The 22,719-nt window shown below is 41.7% G+C and overlaps 3 protein-coding genes across 15 annotated transcripts in view; all 3 read right to left on the reverse strand.

The window, feature by feature from the left end:
- The window catches only part of LOC309501916 (NACHT, LRR and PYD domains-containing protein 12-like), a 124,456-nt gene that overhangs the window by 28,378 nt on the left and 73,359 nt on the right, over positions 1 to 22,719 (reverse strand). For 2 of the 13 annotated variants that reach the window (XM_082174187.1, XM_082174194.1), the window contains one exon: positions 18,062 to 18,783. The exons of the other annotated variants lie outside the window; for them this stretch is intronic. In XM_082174187.1, the coding sequence (XP_082030313.1) occupies positions 18,777 to 18,783 (7 nt within the window). In that variant the 3' untranslated portion in view covers positions 18,062 to 18,776. Of the gene's footprint in view, positions 1 to 18,061; positions 18,784 to 22,719 lie in introns of those variants that run through there. 13 annotated transcript variants of the gene reach the window in all.
- LOC309502015 (extracellular superoxide dismutase [Cu-Zn]-like) lies at positions 5,210 to 6,149 on the reverse strand. The gene has a single exon (XM_082174337.1). It carries the CDS (start codon positions 5,914 to 5,916, stop codon positions 5,278 to 5,280), a length of 639 nt encoding a protein of 212 aa, XP_082030463.1. The 5' UTR covers positions 5,917 to 6,149; the 3' UTR covers positions 5,210 to 5,277.
- LOC309502014 (extracellular superoxide dismutase [Cu-Zn]-like) lies at positions 18,062 to 18,768 on the reverse strand (the record flags this gene model as incomplete). Its single annotated transcript, XM_082174336.1, has 1 exon — positions 18,062 to 18,768. The coding sequence occupies one exon, from the start codon at positions 18,766 to 18,768 to the stop codon at positions 18,130 to 18,132; it is 639 nt and encodes a 212-aa protein (XP_082030462.1). The 3' UTR covers positions 18,062 to 18,129.

Genomic DNA, 22,719 nt, shown 5'->3' on the forward strand with positions numbered 1-22,719 from the left:
AGCTCTCGGCATCTCGAAAACACCACGCCGATATTGATCCTCGTTTTAGTTCTCCTTTTGTCCCAAAAGTCTGCTTGCCATGGTCCATAATGCATACGTCAATTTCGGGCCAATCGGACCTTTCTGTCCACCTTTCACGAAGCACATGGTCCAATTAATGCAGGCCCTCTCGCACACATAGACAGACATATGGTCAAAGTGAACCAAAGGGAGGAGAATTTCGCACTGCAAAAAGACACACTTGGAACCGATCTAGAACCCTGCGACCCGGGATCTAGAACCGGGGGCCCCTCGACTACCAGGGTGGCGAATATGGAGGCGCTGCGACCTTTCGACCCCTGTGTTTCCGCCCTCCCACGTGCAACTTATTCAGTTCAAACTTCACAGGCGCTTCCAGGTCAAGGGGGTCTTTTTCCGGCCAAACGAGCGGACGGGGACACGGAACTCTAGAACCCGTCCCCGGGGCCCGTGACGAAACGCATGTGTCAATTTCAGGCCGATCGGGCCTTTCCATCAAGTCGTTTTGCTGAAACACATACTTAGAACCGATCTAGAACCACCAAATCCAGTATCTAGAACCGGGGGCCCCTGGACTACCACCGTGTCGAATTTGGGGTCGCTGCGACCTTTCGACCCCTTTTGGCCCCTGTTTGTTTGACGTCCCACCTGCAACTTATTCCATAGGGCTGTTGGTGGCCATTTAGCGCGAAAAAAGGTCAGAGGGACACGGAACTCTGGACACCGTCCCAGGGGCCCGTGACGGGACGTATGTGTCAATTTCGGGGCAATCGGACCACTCTGAACCTCGTTTGGCCCCTGGAGGTGCCATGGGCCCGAAACTTCATAGAAAGCTGCGTCACACGGCCCCCAAAAACATACAGAGAGGGGAACGTCTACACACACTCACAAAAAAACACTTGGTGGTTAGGGGTCAAAATAGGCACTTCGTGGACTAAGAGGAAGACTATGGTGAAGTTTAGGTGGTCAGGGGGCATCATAGGCACTTTGTGGCAATGAAGAAGAGGATAGGTGGTTAGTGGTCAAAATAGGCACTTCATGGTACTGAGGAAGACTATGGTGAAGTTTAGGTGGTCAGGGGACCCCATAGGCACTTCGTGGCAATGGAGAAGAGGATAGGTGGTTAGGGGTCAAAATAGGCACTTCGTGGACAACGAGGAAGACTATGGTGAAGTTTAGGTGGTCAGGGGACCCCATAGGCACTTTGTGGCAATGAAGAAGAGGATAGGTGGTTAGGGGTCAAAATAGGCACTTCGTGGACAACGAGGAAGACTATGGTGAAGTTTAGGTGGTCAGGGGACCCCATAGGCACTTTGTGGCAATGAAGAAGAGGATAGGTGGTTAGGGGTCAAAATAGGCACTTCGTGGACAACGAGGAAGACTATGGTGAAGTTTAGGTGGTCAGGGGACCCCATAGGCACTTCGTGGCTATGAAGAAGAGGATAGGTGGTTAGGGGTCAAAATAGGTGCTTCGTGGACAACGAGGAGGACTATGGTGAAGAGTAGGTCAGGGGACCCCATAGGAACTTCGTGGCAATGAAGAAGAGGATAGGTGGTTAGGGGTCAAAATAGGTGCTTCGTGGCACTGAGGAGGACTATGGTGAAGAGTAGGTAGTTGGCGGACCCAGGGGTGCCGCCAGAAATTCTGGGCCCTATGGAAACCAACATTTCTGGGCCCCCTACATTTTTTACAGATAAAATTTAACCCAATAAACATGCCCTGTATACTTTAAAAAAGATACTTATAGCACATTGCATAGTTGCATACGAGGTGCAGACAATAAAGCTGACTCTGCATCTGTATAAGTCAAACACACACACGTAATAACCATATTATTTTGTTTTCTTAATATAAAATATTAAAATATCTATTTTGTAAACTCCTTATAGCCAATGGTTACTACAGACACATGTTTTATTCAATTTTATATAATTTTTTCTGGGGCATTTTATTCATATTAAGAACGTCAAGTTTGACAGCATCGATCGTAGCAGCAGCAGCACTGTCACTTCACAGAACACACGACACACACACGGTAAACTGATTTTGTAATTTTTGAAGCGTGTAGATTACTTTTTGTTTTGTAAAGTTATCATCATGTGGCGAACACAGTAGATAAGACGTGTTTAGAGACTTCAATCAATCTTCGTGAAGTTTCGCGCTCAGGCTCACCTTGTTCGGCTGACTGTGCGTTCACACCGGACGCGAATAGCGCGTCAAATTCGCGCCTGCCGCGTCTAGTTATACGCTTGACCACTTTGTGTTAATTCGCGCGTCAAGAGCGAAATTGACGCGCGTAAAAACAAAAGTTTGAAACGAAATTACAACGCGTCTTTGCATGGACTTAACATTGAAATCACTCGCGCCTGACGCGCTATTCGCGTCCGGTGTGAACGCACCATGAGACGGGGACGGGGGACGTGGGGGAAGGAGGACGTGGGTGTGCAGCAGCCGCTGAATCTGTGTCTACGAGACATGATAACCCGGAGATAGCAGAGATGTTATTATTGTTGGATGTAAATCATAATTCAGTAATTATTTTACTAAGCTAGCTAGATAAAAGCAGGTCATGTAGCAACAAAAATAAGTAGCCTAACTCTGAAAGTTTTGGAATACAGGAATAGGGCAAGCTACCTTTCTTTTTGAAAAACTGTGTGACATACTGTCAACTTCGGCGTTCTCTATCTTCTCTTTCCGTTTTTGATGCCCTCACTTTTGATGTGACATGCCTGCGTGTGTCACTGTCTGCGCTGCATCATAGCAAGTGCAATAAGCAAGAGACGCTACACTAGCGATCGTAGCTCGGACAGCGCAGGTGGAATGAACCATTGTGAGGGGGAGGGGTGTGACTGAAACAGTATACATTATTTGTTTTTTAAATATTAAATCTATGGTCAAAACGTACAAAATACACATTTAGTGCATGAGGGGCCCTAGCACATTTAATGTATGTATAAAAAAGAGAAAAGAACTAAGAAAAGAAAAAGGGGGTCTGCTCTTCTGGGCCCTAAATCAGCCTGGGCCCTTAGAATCGTCCTAACCTTCCACCCCTTTACGGCGCCCTTGGGCGGACCCCAAAAGCACTTGGTGGACCTCCCCGTAGTGCACTGGCACCCCCAGAGGCGTCCACACAGGGCCTATGGTAATTTATGGTAATTTTGGCCACTTTATATGCGATTTTACAAAACGTCCACGTCACCATTAGGTTAAGCAGCTCGTGTCGTCCATTTCGAGCACGCGGACCTCCGAGTGCCTAGGCCGACAATGGCAACTTAAATGAATGGGAAAATTCCCACGAACAGCCTAGTTTCCCTTACTAGAGGTATTTCGGATTTCATGGAAGGAGAGCTCGATTGCATACAGAGAGGCCTTAAAAGCTGCTAGATCTGCTTATTTTTCAACCCTATTAGAAGAAAATAAACATAATCCTAGGTATTTATTTGAAACGGTGGCTAAACTAACGAAAAAGAAAGCTTCAAGCCCAGAAGTTTCCAAGCAACACAGCAGTAATGACTTTATGAACTTCTTCACTTATAAGAGTGATAATATCAGGGACAAAATTATAACTATGCAATCGTCTACTACAGTATCGAATCAGGCAGTGCATTGTAGTCTCCCTGAGGAAAAATTTGATTCATTTATTGCTATAGGAGAGGAAGAATTTTGCAAACTCGTTAATTCATCTAAATCGACAACACGTATGTTAGACCCTATTCCGACTAAGCTACGGGGAGAGATGCTCCCAGCGGTCATAGATCCTCTTCTTAATATCATTAATTCGTCTTTGTCTCTAGGATACGTACCAAAAACGGTTGCCCTGCACGCTTAATAAACAAACTACAGCTAGTTCAAAACGCAGCAGCTCGAGTTCTTACCAGAACCAGGAAGTATGGCCATATTAGCCCGGTTCTGTCAACACTGCATTGGCTGCCTATTAAACATCATATACATTTTAAAATATTGCTAATTACTTGCAAAGCACTAAATGGTTTAGCTCCGCAGTACTTGAGCGAGCTCTTAACGCATTATAGTCCTTCACGTCTATTGCGATCTCAAAATTCCGGCCAGTTAGTAATACCTAGAATATCAAAATCGACTGCTGGCGGTAGATCCTTTTCCTATTTAGCACCAAAACTTTGGAACAGTCTTCCTAACATTGTCCGGGAAGCAGACACACTCTGTCAGTTCAAAGCTAGATTAAAGACACTAGCATTCACATAATACATTATAGACTTCTATAATTCAATGTTAGGCTGCATAGATTTGGTCAGCCGGAACCGGGAACACTTCCCATAAATCCTGATCTACTCGTTACATCATAAGAAGAATGGCGTCTACGCTAATTTTAGTGTCTTTGTTTATCCCGAGGTTTTCCCACAGCCTGCCGGATCCAGGCCGTATCCAGATCTGACGAAGGACCTTCGCCTGGACCCGATGACAACGCAGTGCTGAAGTGCCAACTTTACCACTCTACAGTTAAAGCGTTGGCGAGAAATTCATTTTGCGTACCTACCCCGAAGTGATACAATAAAATACTGTATCAAAATTTATAAAGGAAAGACCAGTACTTTATTTAGGCTTGGTTTGTAGGGAATTCCAAACCTGCGCACATATATTGAAACGCACATAACTATAGAACCAATTCTTAATGCGCATGTGAACGCCATCAGCGTTTCTCACAGGTTCTCGTTTATAGTCTGTGTAGAGAGAATGGTGTCGTCTTGGCGGCCCCTAATTTAATAACAAATGATCGTTGCGACGGAAGCGAATCAATCGAAACTAACTTTAGCTGGAAAATAACTTTATTAAGAACCACTATAAAGCCAAAACAATCTCTGTTACCTTAAATTATACGTTTATCATATTTAATAAAATCTTATGTCAGAGGTTATGTCTACCTTCAACAATAAGGGTGTCCTCCCCTGAGATGTAGCCACACCCTCCAGTGTCATATTGCATCAACCAAAACCATTTGATAATTTAAAGAAATAGTGGATCTTTAATTAAAGGCCATTGTCATGCTCTTAAAAGTGTTAACCCATTGAGCACAGTAAATCAAACTAAACGGCCCACTTTACCTGCATTCACCCTACATTTATTTTTAAGAGTGCATTTACTATTGGAAGCTATGGCCAAAAAGCCTCTGAAAAGACCAAGAGAAAAAACAAAACAAAAACAAACATGGGAATGTTCATTTTATGAAATATACTTTAATGTAGGACACATACAAAGAATACACAAGGAAAATCATGATTATCCTATTTGAATCTACCTCCACATTTTTCCTTGGGGGGCACTTCAGTCTTCTGCCACAGACTTGGAGTAGTAATACCAATCACACCCAAAGCAATTATCTGTCCAGCACTCTCCTCATCTGAATCCATTCCCGGATCATCCTCCTTCTCATGAACCACCACCGCACGTCCCAGAATGGAATAAGGCCCAAAGAGCTTGGCGTCTGGAAGCGTCAGGGACTGCCTTATAACTCCTTGCTTGGAAGCAAAGTTGCCCAGGTCTCCAGGAGGGTGGTCAACGCCGTTTGGATTGTAATGAGGACCAACAGTGATGCTGCCTTGACTCAGGTCTCCATACCGATGGACGTGCATGGCACGCTCTTGATGATCGTTGGCAGGCAAACCACGGAGGTTGATTTTCACTTCTAAATCTCCATTGGGGAAGACCTGCTTGAAGAGGATTTGCCCAAAGATCTTTGGCTGGTTACGTGGCAAATTGGGGCTGGGAGTTACTTCACAAGTGGCATAGATTGTGTTGTCGAACTCCACGACTTCCGGCTGTGGAGCTTCGGCAGGCAAACAAACTGGATCTTTGGAGAACTCTCCTCCTTGTATATGCAGCACCAGCAATATCAGAGGGAATATTAGGATGATTTTCTCCATGTTGATCTTTAAAGCCTACAATGAAGAGTGGATTCAGTGAAATCATGCCGTTTGGTTTAAGAATGTAATATTTTTGATAAAAGGTCAATGCTTTGTTGCAGGGAGCTTTGAGAATGGAAGTTGCATTAGGTAAAATAGCACAACCAGATTAGTTTGCAACGGAAAACCATATCCCAGACAGCAACATAGTGTCGGCCCACATCTGGGCCGTGTGTAATCCATGTGTACCAGATGTGGGCTGGATCTGGGCCGACACCATGTTGCTGTCTGGAAAACTCTATAATTTTTGCATTGCTATGTACCCTTGTGAAAAAAAAAGAAGCACTTATTGGCATTGGATGTGTACCTGTAGTATCTTGAAAATACAATAATAATAATAAAAAACCCTGTAGGTCCACTTGCAGATAATAACATTGATGAATTATAAAAAGCCACTTAAGTGTCACACCTGCCAGCCAAAGTGCTTATGATATATACACACAAACATGAACAAACCAATGACATACAGGTGGATGTAATGCAGGCAAAGGTTTATGGAAATGGAAAAGGTCTAGGGAGAAGTGCCCTCTGGTGGCTATCATAGCGCTTCTGCTGGCAGGAGAGACATTAAGTACATGTACACAAAAAGAAAAAAAGAAAAAAAAGTAATGTCAAACTAAGAGTTTTACTTTAAGGGCGTTTTTCCTCTGGGTTCGTTTGCTGCGGTCCGAACCCGAGTGCGCTAGTTCCCGGCGCCCCCCGCAGCGTTGGTCTGGTTTCACACTCAATTAGTTGTATCGAACCCAGGTGCGTTTGCAGTGATCTTACGTCATCGCAAACGCACACGGAAAATGCATGGAGAATACAACTCGACTGAGCATAGCTGTAATTTGTCTGTTTTTTTGGTGCTATTATGCGCAACATAGTGAGAGACAACTACGTTTATGTTCATTACATGGTGTAATTCAGCACATATCCAGGGGACGCCGTGTTTCACAACGTTCCCCTGCCACTCATGGTTGTCGTGTGTGAGGAAACAATGATATCGACAGTGATACGCATGCGCGGGATACTATACTTCCTGAACAAGCGCGCACCCGAGTCCGTGTTGCTTGCACATTAACGCGAACCGCGCCACGGTTCGGGAGCAACCGAGCTCAGACCACCTCCTCCAGGTAGTCTCGGGTTCGGTACTCTAGTGCGCACCCGGGTCCGATGACAGCGTTCACATTAGCGATTTTTCATGCGAACCGTGCCCCGGTCCGCACTAAACTGCCAGTGTGAAAGCGCCCTAAAAGTACATTATGTTTTAAAGGAGAACTTGGTAACTTTTTTAACTTAATAAAACTGTCTAGAAATCATTTGGATGGTTAAACACCCTGTTCTGGTGATATTGGTGACTTTCCCCGCTCCCCCCAGCGTTCCCAGGCGGAAAACCAACCTTGCAACTTGCAACACTACCGTCCCGGCAAGTTAGAAATTGGAAGTCTCGTGATAAGCGAGAACTAGAACGAGAACGAGCGCGAAACACAAATTGCTTTACGGCAATTCGACATAAACACACACGCATGTATGATGTATTACCAGATGACCCACCTCGGTAGACATAGCTCCACGCGATACAGTTGGCTTGCTCCGATCAAAACAAACGCACATGAGCAGCGGTAGAGAGGGGGAGGAGGCCGCCGCAAGTGAGTTTTTTACGACTGTGTTGTGAAATATACACCCCCCCACAGCTGTAGGGGGAGCTCGTGGGGAAAACATGCGACAACAAAAGGGAAAATCAGCGAAGAAGTGACAAGAGTTCGCTAGAGTTACCGAGTTCTCCTTTAAAAAAAATGTTGTTGTGCTTTAAAGAAGTAGACTTAATTTGATCTGCTTTAGCCTACATGTTATTCAATATTAAATATAAAGTTAATGTTTCATTGCATGTATATTTTTAAATGCATTACATAAGATGAAATATAAATTATATTAAAATATATTTTAGTTGACCATAAATGCACAGTAAATATCAGTACATTCAGCAGTGCACTTTAACCATATTTCAAAGACAATACAAGTAATTATGAAATGGATTACAAATAAAGATGTACTTCAGTCAAACAAAGGACTGCTTAATATACATTTAAAATATGCATAAGCATGCAATTAAGTCTGAAAACTACATTTCATTCTTGCACTCAAGTATATATTTTTTTATAGGTTTATTTTCAATAATATGTACTCTTCTTTAAAGCATGCTAAAGTGTACTTCTTCACAAGGACAGGTAAAATAAAAGACAATATCTATACTTTTGCTTTAACTTTTTTGTTGTTGTAGCCTACTAAATCAAGTCAGTTGATGGAGAAAAAAAAAAAACACAAGCCTAAAACAGCAAAGGTGCATCACCTGAAAAGTTGTCTTCAATCCGTGTGGAGCCTGAATATTGCAGTCACAAAAATACTACAACACTTAATCTGTGTGCAGTCCTGACCTGGGGTTGAGAGAATGTTCCTTTGCAATCACACTTTTGGCTGCTCTTTTAGGAACTCATGTTGAGCTACAAGTTAACCATGATAGTCTGTTAGTCACTAATTAAGTTCACCTGTGTTTCATTTAGCTCCCTTTGTTTGCCTGTTTATATATAGCACTCAGTTTATTCAGTTCTTTGTCTTGCATTGCACAATGTGTTCTCCAGTGTAGATTATGTCCATTGTTTTGTGTTTATTAAAAGAAGTACTGCCATAGATTCCTCTTCTCTTCATTTGTTGGCTCATTTGTGACTCATTTATTCTTAGTGTACAATTCCACTTGACGTTCATGCTTGACACCACTTCTTATAGCAGATATTCATCTCACATAAGTGAATAGCTGACAGTTCTTCTTTTTCAAGAAACCATTTCTACAGACTCTGATGTACCAAGCCTGACAATTACACATGCAATTGGACTGTTATTTAATTGTCTTTGAAGGCAGAAGTAAAAATTTCTAAGGGAATGATTCTTCTATGGCATCGATGTTAAAATCGATTGATTGAATGCAGGTAAGGTGGGACACTTTTTGTTAAACGTGTCATTTAGATTCAGTACCTAGATGTTTATTTCTTTTTACTACTTTTGTTAACTTTAAGGTCCGACTTTAATATTTCATTTTGAATACAGTTGATATGTGTTATTTGCAAGGTATATACCAATAAACATTTTGAGATCATGCACTCCAGACAAATTTCTTTTCAGGTAATGTGACCCATCCCTAATTTATCAAAAATGATCCTGGATCTTAAAAACACATGATTTATTAACACATCAGACAAACATATTCCACCGCATATTTAACAGTCCCAAAAGCACATAGATAGGCTATGATGAGTAATACTCATCAGTTCACTCAATGCATGTGTAAAGTTCAAAACAACTAGAACATGTTATGTTGACATGAAATTGTATGAAATGTGATTATCAGATATCTTAAAGGGGTCATATAATGGTACATGCACTTTTACAATTGATTGTACTGAAATGTGTGTTGGCAGTGCCTGTACACAACCATCATAAAATGATAAAAATCCATCCAGTGATTTTTTTAAAATCTTCTTATATGTTTCCTCCCATCTCAAATCAAGCTGTTCGATTTTGTGACGTCACAAAATCGACGCCCCTCCCACGATGGTTGATTGACAGCAGCGTTTCAACAGAGACCCGCCCTCGCGCCCTCGTGAGCGAGCTGTCAATCATAGCATGCGCCAACCGGCGCGTTCATTGTTGATAGCTGGAGCACTGAGCAGAATGGCGTCTAAGCGATTGTGGTGTTCTGTTCTTGGGTGCAATAACGAACACAGCAGTCATATTGATGTTCCTAAATCCGAACCGCTGAAGACGCAGTGGCCGAGTTTGTTTTCGAAGGGAATATTCCCCACGATCAACATCAATGCTTTCATGTTTGCGCGAATCATTTCACACACCAGACTGCTTTACAAACGAGGTCAGTAAAAAGCTGGTTATTTGCTAAGAAGCTGCTCCTGAAAAAAGGATCGGTACCAACTATTCGTGTTCCTGCTGCACCTTCAGAAGAACTGAAGTGAGTGTAACGTTTTATTAACCTTTATATTAATCTTTATATTAATCTTTGCAAATCGCTTGCACGCTTCACGATGAATGCGGCTATTTTTACACTCAGGGTACATTACGCCATGTTTTCTATGTATGACGTTCTCAATATAATTCATAATCCCATGTTTATAATGAACAACGCGTTATGGTTATTGTGTTATTGTGTTACAAACGGTGTACGCACAGAACAGAGGGGCGGGGTACGTGAGCAAAGCTCATTATCATTTAAAGACCCATGCACTTAAACGGCGTGCTGAAAACAGAGCTGTTTTTGACCAGGTAAAATTAGTGTTTTCTTACAATACTAATGAGAATTTTTAATTAAACTATATTACAAACTTTTAATTTAGACCCTAAAGAATCATATTAGCTTGTACAAAAAAGACATTATATGACCCCTTTAATGAATTCTACAACATATTACAAATGGAACTACAACACATGCAACAACAAATAGGCTAACAAAAATTCAATAAGAGGAAAATTTAAAATGGTAACCATATTGTAAAACTTTTTTTCTGTCTGTTGCACACTGTAAATGAACTTAAATTGTGTCCATATTTTAAAGCGTTATATTCTGCATCTACATTTTAATAATAATAATAATTCGTTACATTTATATAGCGCTTTTCTGGGTACTCAAAGCGCTTTACATGGAAGGGGGAATATCCTCAACCACCACCAATGTGCAGCATCCACCTGGATGATGCGACGGCAGCCATATTGCGCCAGAACGCCCACCACACACCAGCTTAATGGTGGAGAGGAGACAGTGATGAAGCCAATCAGTGTATGGGGATGATTAGGAGGCCATGATGGACAGAGGCCAAGGGGCAAATTTGGCCAGGATGCCGGGGTTACACCCCTACTCTTTTTCGAAGGACATCCTGGGATTTTAAAGAGAGTCAGGACCTCGGTTTAACGTCTCATTGGAAGGATGGTGCTCTTTGACAGTATAGTGTCCCGATCACTACACTGGGGCGTTAGCTCCCACATAGACCAAGGGTGAGCACCCCCTGCTGGCCTCACGAACACCTCTTCCAGCAGCAACCTGGTTTTCTCAGGAGGTCTCCCATCCAGGTACTAACCAGGCTTTCTAACCTCTTACAATAAAAAAGGTGTAGGTTGATGACGCATAAGCGGAATTATGGAACTTGTCGTCATGCCGAAGGATCTAATAATGTTTATGGATGAGTGAATACATTGATGTTTTTAACATGACTGTGGTATGAAGCAGGTCGCGATTGCTAATGAGAGACAGATATCAGCGCCACATGCGAGTCCCGCAGATATAAAGGAATAAGGACATTTCCTTCTACCGATCTACCCGCAAGTGCTGAATTAATACTCACACATACCCCTTTTCCACCAGCATGAGCCGGGTGCCAGTTCAGAGCCAGAGCCAGTCCGGAGTTGGTTCGACTGACGAGCTCTCTAAGATCCGGTTTGCCTTTCCACAAGGCCAAAGAGCCACCAGAGAGCCAGATCTTACGTCACTGTATACATCTCATGTTGCCCAGCAACGCTAGCGTGGCAGCGCCAAACACAAACACACCAGGCTTGTTCGAGATGGTTCGGCTTCTCGCAGACCGATTGGCTCATGACATCAAAGCACTGCGAAAGCGATCCAAAAGCACAAGGAGTCGTATGCTCTCCAAACACTCCCGCAGCTCCGATCGGTCCGTGCCGCTCCGATGCATCTCGAACAAGCCTTCCATCAACAATGGAGGTCGTTGCGTTACTATTGATGCTCATGGCTTTGCGAACCTACATCGGCATCCAAACACGGCGAATCCAACGTGTTCGTGCAGCTCGCCGTAACTTGCATAGACGGAGATTACAATCAAGCTGCTATTAGCTCGATTAGCTGCTATTTGAAAAATGGCGGTGACAAGTTTCTGTTTGTCTTGTTGGTCACGGTAACCCCGCCCCCAGCCCCTGACGCAAGTGGTTCATACTTCTAGACCAGCAATGTTTTGGTGCTACTTAAGAACCACTTTTCCTGGTTCAGAGCTGGTGCTTTGGGTGTCGAAAAACAAAGAACCGATTTGAAACTAGGCTCTAGCTCCGAACCAGCACCAGCACTGCCTTGGTGGAAAAGGGTTAACAAGTCAGTTTATTTGGCGAATTAAACTTGTGAGGTAACGCAGCGCTGTTTCACTTGGTCTACACTATCACACTAAACTGCATTTGAGTGTGTTGAAAGTTATAATGTTATTCTATGTGTTTGTTTGTCTGTATGAGACTAGCAGTAAGCTAGATGAACATTAGAATAACATACTGATCATATTCTAACATTTCATCATGTTGAGCTATATAACATTGATTACTTTTATGTACATTTGCTCACCTGTCTAATAAAGTACATGCAAGACGTCTCTGTCAAGTCGAAGTTTGTCACGGACGTGGAGCTCTCGGCATCTCGAAAACACCACGCCGATATTGATCCTCGTTTTAGTTCTCCTTTTGTCCCAAAAGTCTGCTTGCCATGGTCCATAATGCATACGTCAATTTCGGGCCAATCGGACCTTTCTGTCCACCTTTCACGAAGCACATGGTCCAATTAATGCAGGCCCTCTCGCACACATAGACAGACATATGGTCAAAGTGAACCAAAGGGAGGAGAATTTCGCACTGCAAAAAGACACACTTGGAACCGATCTAGAACCCTGCGATCCGGGATCTAGAACCAGGGGCCCCTCGACTACCAGGGTGGCGAATTTGGAGGCGCTGCGACCTTTCGACCCCTGTGTTTCCGCCCTCCCACGTGCAACTTATTCAGTTCAAACTTCACAGGCGCTTCCAGGTCAAGGGGGTCTTTTTCCGGCCAAACGAGCGGACGGGGACACGGAACTCTAGAACCCGTCCCCGGGGCCCGTGACGAAACGCATGTGTCAATTTCGGGCCGATCGGGCCATTCCATCAAGTCGTTTTGCTGAAACACATACTTAGAACCGATCTAGAACCACCAAATCCAGTATCTAGAACCGGGGGCCCCTGGACTACCACCGTGTCGAATTTGGGGTCGCTGCGACCTTTCAACCCCTTTTGGCCCCTGTTTGTTTGACGTCCCACCTGCAACTTATTCCATAGGGCTGTTGGTGGCCAATCAGCGCGAAAAAAGGTCAGAGGGACACGGAACTCTGGACACCGTCCCAGGGGCCCGTGACGGGACGTATGTGTCAATTTCGGGGCAATCGGACCACTCTGAACCTCGTTTGGCCCCTGGAGGTGCCATGGGCCCGAAACTTCATAGAAAGCTGCGTCACACGGCCCCCAAAAAAATACAGAGAGGGGAACGTCTACACACACTCACAAAAAAACACTTGGTGGTTAGGGGTCAAAATAGGCACTTCGTGGACTATGAGGAAGACTATGGTGAAGTTTAGGTGGTCAGGGGGCATCATAGGCACTTTGTGGCAATGAAGAAGAGGATAGGTGGTTAGTGGTCAAAATAGGCACTTCATGGTACTGAGGAAGACTATGGTGAAGTTTAGGTGGTCAGGGGACCCCATAGGCACTTCGTGGCAATGGAGAAGAGGATAGGTGGTTAGGGGTCAAAATAGGCACTTCGTGGACAACGATGAAGACTATGGTGAAGTTTAGGTGGTCAGGGGACCCCATAGGCACTTTGTGGCAATGAAGAAGAGGATAGGTGGTTAGGGGTCAAAATAGGCACTTCGTGGACAACGAGGAAGACTATGGTGAAGTTTAGGTGGTCAGGGGACCCCATAGGCACTTCGTGGCTATGAAGAAGAGGATAGGTGGTTAGGGGTCAAAATAGGTGCTTCGTGGACAACGAGGAGGACTATGGTGAAGAGTAGGTGGTCAGGGGACCCCATAGGAACTTCGTGGCAATGAAGAAGAGGATAGGTGGTTAGGGGTCAAAATAGGTGCTTCGTGGCACTGAGGAGGACTATGGTGAAGAGTAGGTAGTTGGCGGACCCCAAAAGCACTTGGTGGACCTCCCCGTAGTGCACTGGCACCCCCAGAGGCGTCCACACAGGGCCTATGGTAATTTATGGTAATTTTGGCCACTTTATATGCGATTTTACAAAACGTCCACGTCACCATTAGGTTAAGCAGCTCGTGTCGTCCATTTCGAGCACGCGGACCTCCGAGTGCCTAGGCCGACAATGGCAACTTAAATGAATGGGAAAATTCCCACGAACAGCCTAGTTTCCCTTACTAGAGGTATTTCGGATTTCATGGAAGGAGAGCTCGATTGCATACAGAGAGGCCTTAAAAGCTGCTAGATCTGCTTATTTTTCAACCCTATTAGAAGAAAATAAACATAATCCTAGGTATTTATTTGAAACGGTGGCTAAACTAACGAAAAAGAAAGCTTCAAGCCCAGAAGTTTCCAAGCAACACAGCAGTAATGACTTTATGAACTTCTTCACTTATAAGAGTGATAATATCAGGGACAAAATTATAACTATGCAATCGTCTACTACAGTATCGAATCAGGCAGTGCATTGTAGTCTCCCTGAGGAAAAATTTGATTCATTTATTGCTATAGGAGAGGAAGAATTTTGCAAACTCGTTAATTCATCTAAATCGACAACACGTATGTTAGACCCTATTCCGACTAAGCTACGGGGAGAGATGCTCCCAGCGGTCATAGATCCTCTTCTTAATATCATTAATTCGTCTTTGTCTCTAGGATACGTACCAAAAACGGTTGCCCTGCACGCTTAACCCCCTGAGGTCTACGGTATCGCCGGCGATACCAGCTCGCTTTTTTTTTGTCAATGTAAAAGAAACTCATAAATACTCTGTTGACTTTGATTTTCCATAGGAGTTTCATACATCAATCGATTCTGTTAAATGTGTATTATTTTTGTGTATACTCACAATAAAAACAAAGTGTTGTGCTTTTTGCCAAATAAAGAAAAATAAACACGAAGCGAGTTCTGCCTTCTCTCTGCCAGTGAAGTCCATTCTGAAACGCGTCCCAAAATGAACAATAACTGAGCGAATACTCAGTCAAACAGGCATACAAAGACACAGGCATGAAGCTTGAATTCTAGTCTTTTAAATGAAGTAATTTATATAAAAAACAAATATCTTCATCTTGTGAAATCTGTATTAAAAGAGAGCGATTCCAGTCGAGCTCATCTCATCTCATTACGTTATAATCGGCCCCGCCCACGGAGAGCGCGCGCTATTCAAACGCAAATGACTGAGACGATCCCATACAAACTGTGAACGCCCCCATATCAGCTCGAGAAAACACATCAAGTTTATTCAGATAAGTGTAGTCGTCTACACTGTCTCGCAGCGCTGTGAGGAATAATAATAATGGAAAACTTACCTCAGAAGTGCTGGTATTTCGAGGAGCAACGGATGGAATAATGTAGTAAGTTTTTTTTTTCATTCTCAAGTAAATCGCGTTTCTGTGTGAATGAATGAACGCAGAGATGCGCTGTTTACCACAACTCGCAAAAAGACGGTTTAAATTTGAATTGCGTTTCTGTGTGTGAATAAATGATCTGCTTTTAGCAAACTATTTAGCTATACTGAGTAAAATCGATTGAAATATGTTGAAATAAAATGTATTTGTATAAGCAACGTATTAAACTGCAAATTAACATTTATATTCCTTATAATAAAAACGAAAGACCTATGTTACAGACATATGAAAGACAACATTTCGTTATTTAGTTTTGGATAGATTACACATTTTTACTGTAAAATATCTGCCACCTCAAATAAGCTTTTGTTTGCCAATTTTTGCTAATATGTTAAATATAGTATGTTTTGTCAATGTAGGCTATATTCGAAGTTTGAAATATGTATGATAAAATGTATACTTTAGTTTTTACAAAGAAAGATTACACTTCAATTGTTGTTGTAATTGTAACCTTTTTAATAAAAAAATATATATATTTACAAGGTAGATGTAAACAAATTTTAAAAGGTAAATATAAGCATTTTCTTTAAATAATTTTTATTGTGTTTTATTATTGACATATTTGGGGAGAGGATACATATTCCAAAACTGAAAATACAGTATGAGAATTAACTGCACAATTAATAGACATGTTTTCCTTGGATATTATACAATTTGCAAGCAAAATTTGTTAAAAAAAAAAAAAATTGACATGCTTCCAACTGTGAACCAATTTGGTAGAATATATATATATATATATACTGTATATATATTGCTCTTGCATTCTTTCTTGTGGCTATAGGTGACACACCTGAATGAATGGCTCATTAAGTATGCGGGCCCCATTGTCTCCTGAGGTGTGAACCACTACATATGCATGATGCTGTTGAATGGTTGACGCCCCTTGCGCATATTGCCTTTACAAACAAAAAGTGTTTTACAAGATTTAAATCAATGTATTGTGTTATGTGAATGATAAGGGCAGGATGATTTTCACATCATTTTGAAGAAAAAATTCTAGGCAAAGACATCAATTAGTCAAAAGTCTTATTTACACGTATTTAGTATGTGTTTTGTGGCCTTATTTCAGAAACTTTAGTTTTTAGTTTTTTCAATAACCATGCATAAACATTATTCTCTCAAAAATACAAACATGTACATGCATGTTGCTCACATATTATGGTAGCCCTGTTTGTGCTAAATAGAGTGTAATTATACCTTTGCCATTAATATGTTTATAAGCAACTGAAAAAAGCACAAATGTCAGGGCATGTCAGAACATCTCAAGGACCCCAAAAACCCCTCAGACCTCAGAGGGTTAATAAACAAACTACAGCTAGTTCAAAACGCAGCAGCTCGAGTTCTTACCAGAACCAGGAAGTATGGCCATATTAGCCCGGTTCTGTCAACACTGCATTGGCTGCCTATTAAACATCGTATACATTTTAAAATATTGCTAATTACTTGCAAAGCACTAAATGGTTTAGCTCCGCAGTACTTGAGCGAGCTCTTAACGCATTATAGTCCTTCACGTCTATTGCGATCTCAAAATTCCGGCCAGTTAGTAATACCTAGAATATCAAAATCGACTGCTGGCGGTAGATCCTTTTCCTATTTAGCACCAAAACTTTGGAACAGTCTTCCTAACATTGTCCGGGAAGCAGACACACTCTGTCAGTTCAAAGCTAGATTAAAGACACTAGCATTCACATAATACATTATAGACTTCTATAATTCAATGTTAGGCTGCATAGATTTGGTCAGCCGGAACCGGGAACACTTCCCATAAATCCTGATCTACTCGTTACATCATAAGAAGAATGGCGTCTACGCTAATTTTAGTGTCTTTGTTTATCCCGAGGTTTTCCCACAGCCTGCCGGATCCAGGCCGTATCCAGATCTGACGAAGGACCTTCGCCTGGACCCGATGACAACGCAGTGCTGAAGTGCCAACTTTACCACTCTACAGTTAAAGCGTTGGCGAGAAATTCATTTTGCGTACCTACCCCGAAGTGATACAATAAAATACTGTATCAAAATTTATAAAGGAAAGACCAGTACTTTATTTAGGCTTGGTTTGTAGGGAATTCCAAACCTGCGCACATATATTGAAACGCACATAACTATAGAACCAATTCTTAATGCGCATGTGAACGCCATCAGCGTTTCTCACAGGTTCTCGTTTATAGTCTGTGTAGAGAGAATGGTGTCGTCTTGGCGGCCCCTAATTTAATAACAAATGATCGTTGCGACGGAAGCGAATCAATCGAAACTAACTTTAGCTGGAAAATAACGTTATTAAGAACAACTATAAAGCCAAAACAATCTCTGTTACCTTAAATTATACGTTTATCATATTTAATAAAATCTTATGTCAGAGGTTATGTCTACCTTCAACAATAAGGGTGTCCTCCCCTGAGATGTAGCCACACCCTCCAGTGTCATATTGCATCAACCAAAACCATTTGATCATTTAAAGAAATAGTGGATCTTTAAAGGCCATTGTCATGCTCTTAAAAGTGTTAACCCATTGAGCACAGTAAATCAAACTAAACGGCCCACTTTACCTGCATTCACCCTACATTTATTTTTAAGAGTGCATTTACTATTGGAAGCTATGGCCAAAAAGCCTCTGAAAAGACCAAGAGAAAAAACTAAACAAAAACAAACATGGGAATGTTCATTTTATGAAATATACTTTAATGTAGGACACATACAAAGAATACACAAGGAAAATCATGATTATCCTATTTGAATCTACCTCCACATTTTTCCTTGGGGGGCACTTCAGTCTTCTGCCACAGACTTGGAGTAGTAATACCAATCACACCCAAAGCAATTATCTGTCCAGCACTCTCCTCATCTGAATCCATTCCCGGATCATCCTCCTTCTCATGAACCACCACCGCACGTCCCAGAATGGAATAAGGCCCAAAGAGCTTGGCGTCTGGAAGCGTCAGGGACTGCCTTATAACTCCTTGCTTGGAAGCAAAGTTGCCCAGGTCTCCAGGAGGGTGGTCAACGCCGTTTGGATTGTAATGAGGACCAACAGTGATGCTGCCTTGACTCAGGTCTCCATACCGATGGACGTGCATGGCACGCTCTTGATGATCGTTGGCAGGCAAACCACGGAGGTTGATTTTCACTTCTAAATCTCCATTGGGGAAGACCTGCTTGAAGAGGATTTGCCCAAAGATCTTTGGCTGGTTACGTGGCAAATTGGGGCTGGGAGTTACTTCACAAGTGGCATAGATTGTGTTGTCGAACTCCACGACTTCCGGCTGTGGAGCTTCGGCAGGCAAACAAACTGGATCTTTGGAGAACTCTCCTCCTTGTATATGCAGCACCAGCAATATCAGAGGGAATATTAGGATGATTTTCTCCATGTTGATCTTTAAAGCCTACAATGAAGAGTGGATTCAGTGAAATCATGCCGTTTGGTTTAAGAATGTAATATTTTTGATAAAAGGTCAATGCTTTGTTGCAGGGAGCTTTGAGAATGGAAGTTGCATTAGGTAAAATAGCACAACCAGATTAGTTTGCAACGGAAAACCATATCCCAGACAGCAACATAGTGTCGGCCCACATCTGGGCCGTGTGTAATCCATGTGTACCAGATGTGGGCTGGATCTGGGCCGACACCATGTTGCTGTCTGGAAAACTCTATAATTTTTGCATTGCTATGTACCCTTGTGAAAAAAAAAGAAGCACTTATTGGCATTGGATGTGTACCTGTAGTACCATTGTAGTAGTGGTACCATTGTACCTTGAAAATACAATAATAATGATAATAATAATGATAATAATAATAATAATAATAATAATACCTGTAGGTCCACTTGCAGATAATAACATTGATGAATTATAAAAAGCCACTTAAGTGTCACACCTGCCAGCCAAAGTGCTTATGATATACACACACAAACATTGACAAACCAATGACATACAGGTGGATGTAATCACACTAAAAGGAGTCCTGCAGGCAAAGGTTTATGGAAATGGAAAAGGTCTAGGGAGAAGTGCCCTCTGGTGGCTATCATAGCGCTTCTGCTGGCAGGAGTGACATTAAGTACATGTACACTTCAAAAAAAGAAAACAAAAAGTAATGTCAAACTAAGAGTTTTACTTTAAAAGTACATTATGTTTTAAAAAAACTGTTGTTGTGCTTTAAAGAAGTAGACTTAATTTGATCTGCTTTAGCCTACATGTTATTCAATATTAAATATAAAGTTCATGTTTCATTGCATGTATATTTTTAAATGCATTACATAAGATGAAATATAAATTATATTAAAATATATTTTAGTTGACCATAAATGCACAGTAAATATCAGTACATTCAGCAGTGCACTGCACTTTAACCATATTTCAAAGACAATACAAGTAATTATGAAATGGATTACAAATAAAGATGTACTTCAGTCAAACAAAGGACTGCTTAATATACATTTAAAATATGCATAAACAAGCAATTAAGTCTGAAAACTACATTACATTCTTGCACCTAAGTATATATTTTTTATAGGTTTATTTTCAATAATATGTACTCTTCTTTAAAGCATGCTAAAGTGTACTTCTTCACAAGGACAGGTAAAATAAAAGACAATATCTATACTTTTGCTTTAACTTTTTTTTGTTGTTGTAGCCTACTAAATCAAGTCAGTTGATGAAGAAAATGGAATGGAGAAAAAAAACACAAGCCTAAAACAGCAAAGGTGCATCACCTGAAAAGTTGTCTTCAATCCGTGTGGAGCCTGAATATTGCAGTCACAAAAATACTACAACACTTAATCTGTGTGCAGTCCTGACCTGGGGTTGAGAGAATGTTCCTTTGCAATCATACTTTTGGCTGCTCTTTTAGGAACTCATGTTGAGCTACAAGTTAACCATGATAGTCTGTTAGTCACTAATTAAGTTCACCTGTGTTTCATTTAGCTCCCTTTGTTTGCCTGTTTATATATAGCACTCAGTTTATTCAGTTCTTTGTCTTGCATTGCACAATGTGTTCTCCAGTGTAGATTATGTCCATTGTTTTGTGTTTATTAAAAGAAGTACTGCCATAGATTCCTCTTCTCTTCATTTGGTGGCTCATTAGTGACTCATTCATTCTTAGTGTACAATTCCACTTGTCACCACTTCTTATAGCAGATATTCATCTCACATAAGTGAATAGCTGACAGTTCTTCTTTTTCAAGAAACCATTTCTACAGACTCTGATACCAAGCCTGACAAGCCTATATTACACATGCAATTGGACTGTTATTTAATTGTCTTTGAAGGCAGAAGTAAACATTTCTAAGAGAATGATTCTTCTATGGCATCGATGTTAAAATCGATTGATTGAATGCAGGTAAGGTGGGATACTTTTTTGTTAAACGTGTCATTTAGATTCAGTACCTAGATGTTTATTTCTTTTCACTACTTTTGTTAACTTTAAGGTCCTATTGAAGATTCACGTGCTTTTTATTATATCCAACAAAGCAGGAAAAACAACGAAGAAGAATGAATAACAACTGTAGTTACACACTAGATGGCAATACAACAGTGACACCTATTGGCAAATTACTATATAACAACACTCCCACTTAATTTTACAATAGGACTAAGTAAATTAAATTAACACACACACACACAAAAAAAATTAGTCCTTTTTCCATGTTAATTGTTTTACACCCATAACATATTTAACACTAAACACAGTTTAGCCATTTAAAATCAGACTAAACAGAATTAAATTAAACAGAGTCCAATCTCACTCCTAAGATACTCTGTCTTCTGTCTCACCAATGGCTTGGTCAATATATCTGCCTTCATGTCAGCTGTGGGACAGTATTGCAGTTGTATTTGTCCATTCTGCACACATTCACGAATGTAATGGTAGCGAATGTCAATGTGCTTGGTTCTAGAATGATCAACTGGATTCTTTGCAATTGCAATAGCTCCTTGGTTGTCCTGCAGGATTACCACAGGAGTAGCATCCATTCCAAGATCACTTAGTAGTCGTCTTAGCCAAGCACATTCCTGAGCTGCTTGGCTAAGTGCAACATACTCAGCCTCTGCTGTTGAAAGAGCAACAGTTGACTGTTTCTTGCTGAGCCAACTCACCGCTCCTCCACCCAGTAAGAACACATTACCGGTTGTAGAGCGACGATCGTCCTGGCCTCCAGCCCAGTCAGCATCTGAGAAACCGACCAAAGTTCCAGACTCTGATCGCTCATACTTGAGAGTGAGTTTCAGTGTTCCCTTCAAGTAACGTAGAATTCTCTTCACCGCAGTCAGATGTGCAACACTTGGATTGGCATTGAACTTTGACACAACGCTCACTGCTTGTGCTATGTCAGGTCGTGTAGCCATCGCAGCATACAGTAGGCTACCTACCATAGACTGGTAAGTACTTGGGTTCACAGGCTTGGCTTGCTGACACCATCATTCCTTTTTAGCTTTACATTTACATCAGCTGGAGTTGCAACGGGATTTGCCTCATGCATACCATACTTTTGAAGAATGGCTTCAATGTAATGCTTCTGATGAAGGAACACACAGTTTTTTTCTTTGTCTTGGATGACAGAGATCCCCAAGATATAGGACAGTTCTCTCATGTCCTTCATCTTGTAGCGCTTCTTAAGAGCGAGTTTCAGCTCTTCCATGCTTTCCATCGACTCTGTGATCAGAATTAGATCATCAACATACACAGCTAATATCTCCAGCTCCTGTCGAGATCTCACAAACACACATGGGTCTGATGTACTCTGTTTGAAGCCAATGTTCTTCATGAACTCTGTGAAAGTTTTACTCCAGCAGCGAGGAGACCGCTTCAGTCCACATATTGACTTCTTCAGCTTGCACACCAAACTTTCCTCCCCTGGTCTGATGTATCCCTCTGGTTGCTCCATACATATTTCCTCATCCAGGTGTCCATTTAGAAATGCGGTTACCACATCCATCTGATGCACATGCATGTTATTCTGGACAGCGAAGGACAGCAATGTACGAATTGAGCTAAAACGTACCACAGGTGAAAAAGTTTCATCGTAGTCGGCACCATACTTCTGTGAGTAACCCTTAGCAACAAGTCTGCACTTGTATCTCTCCACTCGTCCGTCACTATGATGCTTGACTTTAAACACCCATCTCGATCCTATGGCCTTCCGATCCTTTGGTAATTTCACTAAATCCCACGTCTTATTTTCCAGCAGTGATTCATATTCCAAGTCAGCCGCCTCCTGCCATTCATTTGCATTAGGACTCATCATTGCCTCTTTGAGTGTGCTTGGTTCTGCAACACAACAAACACTTGCATAATGATCAACAGTCACTAAGGTTGGGTATCGTTTCAT

Source organism: Leuciscus leuciscus (genome assembly GCF_965113295.1).
Source record: "Leuciscus leuciscus genome assembly, chromosome: 6".
Lineage (NCBI taxonomy): Eukaryota > Metazoa > Chordata > Actinopteri > Cypriniformes > Leuciscidae > Leuciscus > Leuciscus leuciscus.

What these genes read in the sequence shown, in the direction of transcription:
- LOC309502015 (XM_082174337.1), bottom strand. Translation starts at nt 5,916, where the DNA reads ATGGAGAAAATCATCCTAATATTCCCTCTGATATTGCTGGTGCTGCAT.